A 13,557-nucleotide genomic window follows, 5' to 3' on the forward strand; every position below is an offset into this window, starting at 1 on the left:
AAAGCAGTGAAAGTTACATTGTCCTAGTCATAAACTCAAAGCCTCAGACAAAGATATTCTAAAAAGGTCTATGAAAGACAAGCAAAGTTAGCAAAAAGAAAAGGAGGACTTGTGGCACCTTAGAGACTAACCAATTTATTTGAGCAGAAGCTTTTGTGAGCTACAGCTCACTTCATCGGATGCATAAAGTGGAAAATACAGTGAGGAGATTTATATACACACAGACCATGAAAAAATGGGTGTTTATCATACACACTGTAAGGAGAGTGATCACTTAAGATGAGCTATTACCAGCGGACGGGGGGAGAAAACCTTTTGTAGTGATAATCAAGGTGGGCCATTTCCAGCAGTTAACAAGAACGTCTGAGGAAGGGGTGGGGGCTGGAGGAATAAACAAGGGGAAATAGTTTTACTTTGTGAAATGACTCAACCACTCCCAGTCTCTATTCAAGCCTAAGTTAATTGTATCCAATTTGCAAATTAATTCCAATTCAGCAGTCTCTCATTGGAGTCTGTTTTTGAAGTCTTTTGAAGTCTGTAATATTGCGACTTTTAGGTCTGTAATCGAGTGACCAGAGAGATTGAAGTGTTCTCCGACTGGTTTATGAATGTTAAAATTCTTGACATCTGATTTGTGTCCATTTATTCTTTTACGTAAAGACTGTAAAGAGGCTTGTTCACCTGCACATCTACCAATGTGATAGATGCCATCATGTGCTAGCAATGCCCCTCTGCCATGTACATTGGTCAAACTGGACAGTCTTTACGTAAAAGAATAAATGGACACAAATCAGATGTCAAGAATTTTAACATTCATAAACCAGTCGGGGAACAATTCAATCTCTCTGGTCACTCGATTTCTGACCTAAATGTGGCTATTCTTCGACAAAAACACTTCAAAAACAGACTCCAACGAGAGACTGCTGAATTGGAATTAATTTGCAAATTGGATACAGTTCACTTAGGCTTGAATAGAGACTGGGAGTGGATGGGTCATTACACAAAGTAAAACTATTTCCCCTTGTTTATTCCCCCCCCCCCCACTGTTCCTCAGACGTTCTTATTAACTGCTGGAAATGGTCCACCTTGATTATCAGTGCAAAAGGTTTTCTCCCCCGCCCCCCACTCTCCTGCTGGTAAGAGCTCATCTTAAGTGATCACTCTCCTTACAGTGTGCATGATAAACACCCATTTTTTCATGTTCTGTGTGTATATAAATCTCCTCACTGTATTTTCCACGGAATGCATCCGATGAAGTGAGCTGTAACTCACAAAAGCTTATGCTCAAATAAATTGGTTAGTCTCTAAGGTGCCACTAGTACTCCTTTTCTTTTTGTGAATACAGACTAACACAGCTGCTACTCTGAAACCAAGCAAAGTTAGGTGTATTGGATTTATTGTGGGGGTTGCAAATTCCTAACTTCTTAAGGCATCAAAGCTAAATACACAGAGATAAAGCAATGTTATATAGAATTATAGAAATGTCGGGCTGGAAGGGACCTCAAGAAGTGATCTAGTCCAGCCCCCTGCACTGAGGCATGACCAAGTAAACCTAGACCACCCGTGACAGGTGTTTATTCAACCTATTCTTAAAAACTTCCAATGAGGGGATTCCACAACCTCCTTCTGAAGCCTAATCCAGAGCTTAACTACCCTTAGCGTTAGAAAGTTTTTCCTAATATCCAACCTACATCTCCCTTGCTACCGATTACTTCTTGTCCTATCTCCAGTGGACATGGATAACAATTCATCACAGTTCCCTTTATAACAGACCTTAACATATTTGAAGACTGTTACCAGGTCCCCTGTCATGATGACATAAAGTCACCTTTCCACACATCTGACCTTCCAAATCCACTGACATCAACATGAGCTTGCAGGTCTGTAACCGAGAGCCTCATTGGATCCTACGTGACGTCTGAACATTGCTTTGGTGAACCTGACTTACTTGCACCATCTGCTAACCCCTGGTGCTGGCAAGACGGTTCTTTCCGATTCGGTCCAGAGGAATTCCAAATCGTCGCTTGGGCAACTCCACCACCTTCCTGCACAAAAAACCAGGGCAAAAACTGGTATAGATACTTCACAGGAATAACCAAAAAGTGGTTGCATCTTTGCTTCCTCCATTTCACACTAGTCTTGGCAATGGGGTTTGGTCAGGGCAGCTCTGTTGTTAAAGCTGGAGGTTCTGGACAGTTACTCAAAATAAGGTGTTTTGCATTTCATAAGCTGCAGCCGCTATAAGAAAAGCTACCCCTGCAGGGAGCAGACAGTTGCAGCTGTTTACAGCAAGGCTGAATTTGGTCCATTATCCCCATTTGGAAGTTGTTCATCTACTATTCAAAGACGAGGGAAAAGATTTTTAAAACGTGAACGGGAATAGTATTTATGCAAAGTTTAATTCACCCATGGAACTCATTGCTGCAGGATATTATTAAAGCAAATATAAAATATTAAGTTACAAGGGCTGGGAAACCTTATTTTTCCGGCCATAAAGTGGTCATCCTGCCCTCCTCCAAAGTACAATGGGCACAGTCAGGTATTTTGTGGGGTTTTATACCCTCCTTTGAAGCACTCAGTATTGTCCACTGTCAGAGACAAAAACACCAAAGACAATGAACCCTCAGTCTGAGTCACTGCAGGAAATCCGACCTTGCCAATGTGTCACAGCAAAACTGAACAGTTCCTCCAAATGTTGCAAACGGCAGGGAAATATTGAGAAGGATAGACTCGTCCCCTAGTTCCAAAGAAGCAACAGGTGTTGTGTTGGCAGGTTCCATCCTACACGATCGGGGTAAGTACAATCCCATTATGCCTTCTTCTCCCCTTCCTCCTCCCACTCCTGATCTGCCCCCTCCCTCCTCTGCCCCAGTGTCCCTTGCACCAGCGGCTGCAGCAAAGGGGCTGGAGAGCTGTCTCTGCACTTGCTGTAGTAGACGCACATGCTGGGGTTATTCTGTGGGGAAGGAGGCCCCCCATCTGGCCCCTTTGCACCAGCCTAGGGCCTCATGGCAGCGCTGAACTGATCCCCCTCTTTTTATGGTGTTCATGAAACAAGCTTGTAAAACGAAACAGATTTCGCTTCCTTGTCTCCAAGTTCCCAGTCTGCACCCAGACCTGCCCCTGGCTTCCTCCTGTCTCCGCTGAACTCACTTTCCCTTCCTTGCTTCTTCTTGCCTCTCTCACACCTCCGGCGAACAGTTGCAACTTTGTCAGCTTTTCCAGCTGACCCTGACGGGCCTCTCCTCCCACTGGCAGGCAGCTGGCTGCACACCCGTGCCAGCACTGCTAGCCAGGAGCAGCACTTGCTGGCATGCACCGCATGTCACTCCAACCATCTCTGGCAGCCCCGGGGAATCCACAGGAGCGTCCCCTTGGCTCAATGGCGAGGCTGAGAATGTGACAGGGCCGGTGTTGCTAAAACATGAGGCCTTTCGAGGAAAGAGGGCTGGATCCGCGGTTACGTTTCAAACCCACAGAGTTCCAGGCCCTTTGAAACCTCCTCAGACACATTCTTCCATCCTCAGCTCAAATGGCAGCAGCTCAGCTCAGTAGCTTACTAAGTTTAACTCCAGGGTGGCCTTAGCTCTGAGAGCACCTCCTCACCGCCGCCAACTTAATTCGTTAGGAATGAAGGGCAGGATCTGAGCCTAAGTCCCCTGCCATATGGGGTGGCCAAGCCCAGAAAGGTTATGGGGAGGGACGGATTATGGGTTATGAGGAAAGGTAGCTGTAGGTAGAGCCAAGTCCCTAAAGGGTCTGAAAATCAAGGCCAGAGAGGAATTATTGAGGGAGGCCATAGGGAGGAGAGGGAGGGGGTGTGACTAAGAGGAGTGGGATGGGAAATAGAGGGTGAATCCCAGGAAATCAGCCTGACTGCAAGCCACATCTATGTGCCAGGGTGAACAAAGGGTTAACTCAAACTCAGCTCCCCACTCCTCTAGAACCAGGGCTCAAGGAAAGGGCTGTAAGGAGGGGAGGATGCCTTAGGCAAGGGCCGACTCCAAGCTCCGGGGGCCCAGATCCGGGCTGAGCCCCAGTGTGGGCAGGGCTCTACATGCTGAGTATTGCAGAGTACATTGTGTTTTATTTTCTTGTGATAAACACTAAGGGGCTGATCCTGTCCCCCCGGACAACACGATGGCAGCACATGGGGCAGGACATGTGCCTCGACAGGCCACAGGTGAATTCCCCCGGTGCAGAAGAAGCATGGGGTTAATGTATAGGGGGCATGCCAGGGGCAGGAGGGGAGCAGCCATAGAGCTTGGCACAATGATAATTTGGGCTGCAGTGTAATCCACAGGCAGCCCCGGGGGCTGCTCTAACTCACGCCAGAGGCCATTTCAGCAGCCCAGAAGCTGGGTGGTTCAGCAATGGTCTACGGTCACTTCTCCCCTCGTCCAGGATGTCCTGGGGCAAAGACTTTCCCGGCTGTGACTTGGTTTTTTAAAATCATTCTGTGTAGTCACTTCACTAGCTTTCAAACATTAGCTTGTGGGACGCTCTCCGAAACGAAGTGTGCGTGGCGAGGGTGGTCCATTGTTTTGGACATTTAGAACTATAGTCTGTAAATCATAGAATCATAGAATCACAGTATATAAGAGTTGGAAAGGACCTCAGGAGGTCATCTAGTCCAACCCCCTGCTCAAAGCAGGACCAACCCCTACTAAATCATCCCAGCCAGGGCTTTGTCAAGCCTGACCTTAAGGAAGGAGATTCCACCACCTCCCTAAGTAACCCATTCCAGTGCTTCACCACACTCCTAGTGAAAAAGTTTTCCCTAATATCCAACCTAAACCTCCCCCACTGCAACTTGAGACCATTACTCCTCGTTCCGTCATTGTGGGGAAAGGTACACGGGGGAAGCATCCTGCAGAGGTAGAAGGGATGAAATAGAGGAGACCTAACAGGTGTTTTCCAGTCTCCTTTCTAAAATGGTTGTTTGCAATGCGACGTTTAGACAACTCAATAGCCACAAACATGAGCATGAGATTTCAATCATTGGTTTTAAACGAACAAAACCAAAATGCGAGATATTCCTAGCTAAACCTTCTCTTGTGTCTTTAATCATGACCGATACGGCCGGGGTGCAGGAAAAACGAAACAAGGGAAGAAGGAATATTTCCATCCCTGCTTCCAATGTTTCATGAAAAACTGAGCACGGTTTTTGAGAGTGGAGGAACTTGCATTTCACCCATAAAAGCACTGCCACTTTGCAGTAAAAACCCTGGTGTTTCTGCAAACACCTAGTGAATTCCCACCTGGGGAATAATCCTAACTTTTGTCCTTGGAGAAACTTTACAAAGAGATGGAGGACTGGAAAATGAACTCTCTTCACTCTCTTAGGCCTTGTCTTCACTAGGAAACAAGGCATGTTCTTAACTCAAGTTAGCTAACAGTGTAAAATCCTAGTGAAGATCAAGCAGTCTGGAGTTTTCACAAGAGTTAGTGGATTCAGGTAAACCATAGGATCCCCTAAGGTCTTTAACTCATCCTGCTAAAATGTGTGAAAACTGCCAATTGCCCTGGTCTTCATCAGGTTTTACCTCATGTTACTTAACTTGTGTTAAGAACACACCTTTTTTCCTAATGATGACGCACCACTGCGGGGGAATCAGAGGCATCAGGGCAGCGTGCAGTTCTGCTCTCTGTCTGTGTTTGGTTGGATATAAGGAGGACTTAATTTTTCAGAGCTGTCAGTCTGGTGCCTTTCAGCATTGTGCTTCCATGCCTACATTCACTGTAAAACTAGAACTTAAAAAAACCCTGTCACACGGCTCCCAGGCCTGGACTAACCAAGGTGCACTCAGAGCACTTGCAGAGGGACCCATCTCAGAGGAGTCCCCAGCCACCAGAAAACCCCCCAAATCGAGTAGAGCTATGACACTGTGTGCCAGATCACAATGGCACTCACTCAGACTTGGCCCAGCTGCCCCTCCATCATGACGGAGGAGCGGCCAGGCCAAGCCTGCCAGCTTAAGGGCGGGCGATGGGAGCACGCAGACCTGGGTGGCCGGGATAAGGAGGAGCCACTGTCACCTGGAGTGGAGTGCTGAGTTGTGGGGATGTGCCGGTGAGTGCCCAGGAAGGTCCTGGGGGCAGTGGGTGAGGGCTATGGGGCGAGTGCTGGCGGGGCAGTGGGGTTGGGGGATGTTGGCGGTGAGTGGGGGATGCTAGGGGCTGTGGCTGGTGGGGCGGCAGTGTTGGGGCCTGCAGTCAGCAGGATGTATGTCAGGGCTGCTGGGACGTATGTGGGGGATCAGTGGGGGCTGGTGGAGGGTTGTTGGGGTAGATGTGAAGTGAGGGGGCATTTGGGGGTCTGTGTGGGGCTGGGTACATAAGGGGCGGTAACAATTTAAGGAATCTGGAGAGCCCCTCCATTTCCATAGCAGTCAGGGCCCCAGAATTGTTTAATCTGGGCCTGATGTTTCCCATCGAAAGCACTGGAACAAAGCTAAGAGGTTTTACGGCTGAGCTGATCCCTCCTGTGGCCATCTGCAGCAATGACAGGGACTTTCAGCCCACCCTGCAGAGCTTCTGTCTGCTGAGCTTCTGTGCATCTTCGCCTGCCGACCAAACAGGGCTTGGCCTTGGGCAGAAAAATCAAAAGGAATTTTGTTTAGAACATTATTTATGCCTCTGTGACGCTTACTGGGGTCTCTTTCGCTTTGAATCTCATCTAAAGCTCGTCTTCTCTTGCTTTTGTCTATGCTTTCCAAAGCTTCTTAATGTTAAGAGTAGGTGAAATCCGGGATGAAGTGAACGGCCACTTTGCCATTGACTTCAGTGGGGCTAGGCTTTCCCCCAGTCTCTGCGGTAAGTTTCTTTTATGTGAGCGTGTATCACAGCACTGTATTAATACAGGGTGTAAAGTCTTTTTCATCATCTGAGAGCTTTTCAAGCCATTATATTCAGGATCTCTAAACCTCCTGGAGCTAAAGGTGTAACAGTAGCAGGCTGTCATCTCATGTGGACCCACCACTAGAGAAGGCAGAGACTCTGTCATTGGCTTACACTTGCCCTAGTATACAGGCTGAGAAACATTTCTGATTTGGTCCATATGACCGAACAGCATTCCCTTGGTCTATACGCTAGTGTGGTGATTGTATAGAGTGACCCCAGGATGCTGGTGAGAACAGTAGCAGTGTAAAATGTAGCGATCAGAGAACCTCAAATGGCTTCAACATTTGGTTCCTCCAGGAGCGAAAAGCTTGTCTGCTCCTCCGAGCAATGACACTCTCGCGGGTGAAACCAGGGCTGGAAATCTCATGAAAGGCGATATTTGGTGACACTCTGGCACTTCTGAGTTCAGCTAGACCTGGATGAAATTGTTTTTGATTTGAGAAATGTCACGAGAAATATTGGCCCATTTCCCAAACTTCTTCCTCCCCTTCCTCAGGTGTTTTGCTCTCTCTGTAATTTAGATCAAATCGATATTTTTACATCTAAAATATGAATTTCCATGGGTTTGTGGAAAGACTTTTCTTTTGAAAAAAGGGCTCATTTTTGCTCCCCAAAACAGCCAAATTTTGCTTAAAAACCCCACGCACTTACTGCAGTGATTGGTTTTCTCAGAAATGGGCCCATTTTGAGTTCATAGTGAGCTATAAGGGCAAAAACCCCTGCCTGAGGTTTTAATCATTTACCCCCTACTGGCCAGAGCCTGGAAGTGCAGCGTGAGTATTAAAGCTGGTTAATTGCAAAAATATCTTTGAAGAAAACAATTTTGGAAAACGTTGGCTGGCTCCAGTGAATATTTTTCACTTCCAAATTAAACACAGTCAGCCAAACTTCTACAGGCCTCAGTAAAAATTCTGGTTCCAGGTCTGTGGTGAGTTTTGGGTGAAGGCTTGGATCAGGTTTTATTTGATCAGAACTTTGTTTACCCATCCATACAAAGGCCCTTCTCCAGCAAATCACGTAAAGCGAGTGCCTAACTTTAAGCACGTCACTCAGTGCTTTGCTGGACTGGGGCTGAAAGGTGAGGGAAGATGGTCACCAGCAGCAAATAGCAGGGGAGGGGAAAGAGAGAGATCTCAGTGAGTGCTTTCTGTTACGATGAGCAGCAGACACCCTGCAAGTCTTGCCCTGCAGCCACACGCATCTCCTTTGCCTTCTTAATTCGCATCTCCTTGGCTCTTTCCAACATAAAGCCCCATCTCCTCTAAGGTGAACAGTCAAGGTATCAGGCCTGAATATTAACAGGTGCATTGTAGGATAGGCATATTTTGCTCAGGACCCAATCTCAGTGAAACCAATAGACCAGGATCCTGAAGGCCTTACTCAAGATGCCCTTCCTATCATGTACTGTCCATGACTTTTACGCACACTACAGTGTCGGTCAAGATTTGCTGTGTAAGATGCCCTCTCACCAGCCATCTGTTCTTGTAAATGTTTAACCTCCCCCCCTTCACTTTTAAACGCCAGACAGTATATATATTCCTTGAACAGTTTTACTGCCTAAATAGCCTTTTAAACTGAAGGGCCATGAACATGAATGGGAAAGGGTGCGCTGGAGGAATAAGTTTACCCGGATGTCTCTTGTAGGTTGATTCGGGCTACAAGGATAAATCAGCTGCAGAGTGCATTACTTACCATAGCTGAAGAGCTATAAATCTTGCAGCAACATTGAGAAGATGAGTAGTCTGCAGTGACTTCAATATGCTGACAAATGAATTACCCACAGCCGACCACAGAACTAGCGAGCTAATGAAAATGAGTAGCTTGCATTTGGAAAGTGTATCTATCAACATTCTTTATAGCGCATCACTGTACCATCCGATCTCTCAGCTTACCTCTGCTTGCCTTTCAGATCTACCGAACTCGCAGAAAGCCTGTCGAGGGGAGACCCAAACCCTGGGAAACTTCTTTTCTTCTTGGTCTCAATCACGTCATTTTCAAGAGATACTAGCTCATCAAGAAGCAGCAGCTTAGCTGCCAGGTCCGTGGCTGACTTCTCTTCGCTGGATGTGGAATGTGCTTCCATGCCTAATACTATGGAAGAGTCAAAGGGCTGCAAAGGAAGAGGGGATGGGTTTGCTTGATGTTTCTGTTTCAGGAAAAGAATTTCAATCAGTACAGTGAGCACAGTGATTGGTACAGCCTGTAAATACATTAAATCTGACAAATCCTAAACCTGGAGCAAATTTCATAGAATCATAGAATATCAGGGTTGGAAGGGACCTCGGGAGGTCATCTAGTCCAATCCCCTGCTCAAAGCAGGGCCAATCCCCAATTTTTGCCCCAGATCCCTAAATGGCCCCCTCAAGGTTTGAACTCACAACCCTGGGTTTAGCAGGCTAATGCTCAAACCACTGAACTATCCCTCCTTTTTTAGTGAAAACTGGTCATTTTTGCAAGACGAATTTTTTTAATGTCCGGTTGTTGACATTGTTGAAATTCTTCATTTTTCACAAAAACTTGCATGACTTTTTAATTTAAAATTTTCTCTGAAATGTTATTCAAAATGGTTATCAACATTTTTTATTTACTGAAACCTGGGTTTTTGGTAAACAAAAACTTTCCATAATCATTTCAATAACATTTTCAATAATGTATTCCATATTTTTTTGAATTTCAATTAAATAATTCTATGAATTTGGCAGGGGGAGATTAAATATTTATTTTCAAACTCTTTGAAATGAAAACAGCTTAAAAATGTGACATTTTCAGGATAGTGACTTTTGTTTTATGACCAGCTGTAATAAATACCTATATGGTATTTTCCATTCCAAATCACTTTACAAGTCTGGCAAACTGTTATGCAAACAATACATCAAAATCATTTCACCCAGCACTGAAGTGCTACCAATTCCGAGGTAGGACAAGGCATGGCAGCCTTATGCAAGTTTAGGACAGAAAATAAAGAACAGCATATGCTCTTGAAACTTACAGGGAAGTTAGATAGGCAGGATGTTTTTTGAACTTCATTTAGGACACTTGATGATTGCCCTGTTCTGTTCATTCCCTTTGAAACACCTGGCATTGGCCACTGTCGGAAGACAAGATTCTGGGCTGGATGGACCATTTTCTGACCCAATATGGTTGTTCTTATGTTCTTATGACATTGAGGTTAACACCCTTACTAGACTAGATTTATGCATATTGGGTAGGTGACAAATACTGACTGGCCTCTGTCAATACCGAAGACATAAAAACAGACAATGAAATAATTTGCTCTGCTTTGTAAGAGGCAAAAAATATGGCTCCATGGTTAGTCTTTTTAAAAGCAGATGTAAAGCTGATGCCCTGACCACTTTTGGTCAAAAAGAGTCCATGGCACTTTTCAGCAGATTAAGGATGTTAGCCTCAGTGGCCTTGCTCAGAGATAATGTAGGTGATTATTCTCTGCCTACTTCAAATTCCCCAATCACTTTCAGTTGGATACAGTCTTCTTCTTCAGTTTCTGATCTAGGCATTGGTTTTATTCAGTTGTGTGAATATGCTCAATTCCATGGGAGGCAGCATTTCAAAGGCAATATATGTCTCCTTCTCAGAGGACAGCACCTTGACATGGTGGGAAGGCTGACAGCTATGCTCGTGGGAACTTCAACTCCTGGTAGGGCCACCCAAACCATACAGATCAAAGGATAGGGACCAGAAGAAAAGCTGCCACTGGTCCCCTAGGTTGGGGATTGAGTGATAGGCCAACAACTTGTCCTCGTGAAAGAGTGCAGTCTTGTTCATGGTGCCTGGGATATCATGGTCTGATATCCCAGGAATGATTCAGATTCAGATATAAAGGTAAGATAGTAGCAGAATTTCTTCTGGAGTTACTATAAGAATATCCACACCCAGACCCTATATTTGAAAAATGCAGATTTTAACCTCCTTCCTTTTGTGCTTCTGCTGTGTGCATTCAGGGAGCCAGTCAGAAATCATTAAAGAAATGGAGTTTACAAACATCTCATTCGGTTGGATGGTCATGGATGGAACGAGGAAATGGATCCCACTGCTAAGGATAGACAGGATGCTCCTGAATCGCTGCATTATACTGCAATATTTGTAAAGTGTGTAATCTGGAACAAATGGGCTTCCCTTGATCTTAACAAGCCATCAGGGAAGTTCTACAAGTCCATCTACGTGTAGAGCTATGTGATCCATATGCACTCCACATGGATCACAGGTAGGATGTGTTTATTAGGTTGTTTGAGGGTTTAAGAGTAGTTCATTTCAGGTAGTTCGGAAACTCTGTTGCACATGTGAACGCTAGTCTGATGAGACTTTAAGGAAGATTAAAAAACTTTCAAGGAAACTTGAAAGCTTTGACCATTTAAAACCCCTCATATACAACCCACGTTAACAGAAGATCTTGCCAGATATTAAGACAAAATCCTTAGAAGCTGTGACCTGTTCAAAATTATAAACTCCTGATGGCTTTTAGGGCTGGTTGCAATTTTTCCATCAAAATTGGTTTTCTGAGTCAACAAATTTTGTTATCAAAGGGTCAGCTTTCTGCAGAGAAATTTGACTTTGTCAAAGAAAGGAAATACTCCGAAACAGAACATATTGATTCAGAAATGCTGTTTCAGAGCCTGATGGGAGTTGTTTGGGTGTCTCATGAATGTATTCTCCTCTGTGCAGGTCTTCCGGCTGGACTGCACCTCCTATGATGCATTACAGTGGCACAGCAAGAGGGCAGATCATGGTGCATCATGGGAAATGTAGTCCGGCCAGGGAGTCCAGCCCAGAGAAGAGACTGAGAGCAAGAGGCACTCAAACTACAATTCCCCTGAGGCACTGTGGTGCCATGTCTGAATCAACATCTGTTGGGTTTTGGCTCTCATTTTTTCAGTTTTTGATTTTTGAACCAAAAAGTTGATGTTTTCTGTGGAAAATAAAAACATTTCCCTACCAGCCCTAGTGTATTTTAATTCCTCTACTAAAGAGTGCCCAAAGTGTGGCCTCTGGGTCATATGTGCCCCATTCATGTTTTACAGTGTGGCCCACAGAATCCCACAGCTTTAATGGGCAGGTGAAGCATGGCAAGACTATAGGTCTCCATCCGATGCTCCTTCTTGATCCCAGCTGAAGTCCACTCAAATAAATAAGCAGGATGATATGTGGCTCTTTGGCCTGCACAGGTTGCACCTGCTAAAGAACAGCGTGATGCAATCCTTGGGCTCTGGGAAAGGTGTCAGGGAACCCAGCGTTTGAGCAAAGTATTTGCCTGTTTACTCTACTCAGTCTCCATGGAGCTTGGTAAATCATCACAACTTTTGTCTGATCAATTTCACCTGTTTGTCTCTTGACGAACAGATTACCATCTTCCTCCAATATCATACACTTTCATTAGCTGCGCATTGAGATACAACAGTAATCGAGGCCAGAGAGACAGGGCAAATGCATTCTACTCACCTACATTTACACTGCTATTTCAGTCAGGCATTGTACCTTTTTGTCCTACTCCAAACGGTTCCATTACATTTGCATGTGCTGTTAAATATCTAATGTACCCTGTACCGCAGCTGGCTATCATTCACTGGAGGGAAACATGATCCATATAGATTGAGCGGGTGATCTTAGAAGGGAACTTGGGGCATATTACAGTAGGAACACTTCCCCCTGGCGTTACAGTTACTCACAGGACATAGCATGACAAGCTTCAGCACAGTCAACCCCTTGGTGAGGGCCACCTCATTGTACGTATTTCCTCTGACTGATTTTTTTCTTCTCAGAGTCTCAAGTATTGTGGAAAGGGAATGCTGGGTTTCTGGCCTGGTAGGCGCTACATCCTTCACTCAGGTATGGGTTGGGTAACGTCTCCCAAATGTTACCTTAACGGTGCGGAGGGAACATTGCGGCCTCCAGGGCCTCTGCTGTGTCTCTGGAAGCGCACATTAGCCATGGTCTGTTGGAGGGGGGTGGGCGAGGAAAGGGAGCTGGTGGTCCAGGGACTGTTTCACACTATGTGCCTGTACTGGGCCTAGCGCAATAGAGCTCTGGGGCCTCTAGACACTACTGTAGTTCTAATAATAAAGGTCTCCCCCTGTCGATGTCAGTGGTTTTTATAGTCACCGTTTCCTGTTTTTTCACCGTGTTTTCCCTCCCCTGTTGTCGGGCGAAAGGCCCACACAGATAACACCTTTGGGGCAGGGACAGTTGTTTTGTTCCGTGTTTGTACAACACCAAGAGGTCCCAGCAAACAACACGGGTCTCCTGACTCCCAGCCGCATTGCCTCCCTTGACATTTCAGAGCTGAGCCAACTCCCATTGGATTGGACGGGAATCTTTCCATCGATTTTCATGGGAGTGGGGTTGGAGCTAGGCTTTCATAGCCCTAACTCAGCTGCATGGGGGATTAAGGACCCACCCTTGTTCCTCAGCTCAGATTGGGAGTCAAGGAGGACAGCATCTGATCCTCCCCGCGGCGAACAAGGGGTCACGGATGGGGCAGAGAGGGTGCCAGCCTTGCATCCTCCTCCCCGAATCCCTGGCCAGAATAGCTGGTGCACAGAGGGGAGGGGAGAAGTTACTCCACGGGGCGGGATGAAGTACCTGGAGCGAGCGAGTGGCGCGGGAGACATGGTGACTCCGGTTCACACGTCACCCTCTCCT

General features: G+C 45.9%; 1 protein-coding gene across 3 annotated transcripts in view; it reads right to left on the reverse strand.

Moving 5' to 3' along the window:
- OSTN (osteocrin) overlaps window positions 1-13,557 on the reverse strand; it is a 172,651-nt gene that overhangs the window by 2,174 nt on the left and 156,920 nt on the right. For 2 of the 3 annotated variants that reach the window (XM_074963342.1, XM_074963343.1), the window contains exons 3-4: window positions 8,796-9,013; window positions 1,949-2,045 (exon numbers count right to left, since the gene is read on the reverse strand). In XM_074963342.1, the coding sequence (XP_074819443.1) occupies window positions 1,961-2,045; window positions 8,796-9,013 (303 nt within the window). In that variant the 3' untranslated portion in view covers window positions 1,949-1,960. Of the gene's footprint in view, window positions 1-1,948; window positions 2,046-8,795; window positions 9,050-13,557 lie in introns of all 3 variants that reach the window. The other variant, XM_074963340.1, reaches the window with a different exon arrangement.

This window comes from Natator depressus, chromosome 9 (assembly GCF_965152275.1).
Source record: "Natator depressus isolate rNatDep1 chromosome 9, rNatDep2.hap1, whole genome shotgun sequence".
In the NCBI taxonomy this organism is placed as follows: domain Eukaryota; kingdom Metazoa; phylum Chordata; order Testudines; family Cheloniidae; genus Natator; species Natator depressus.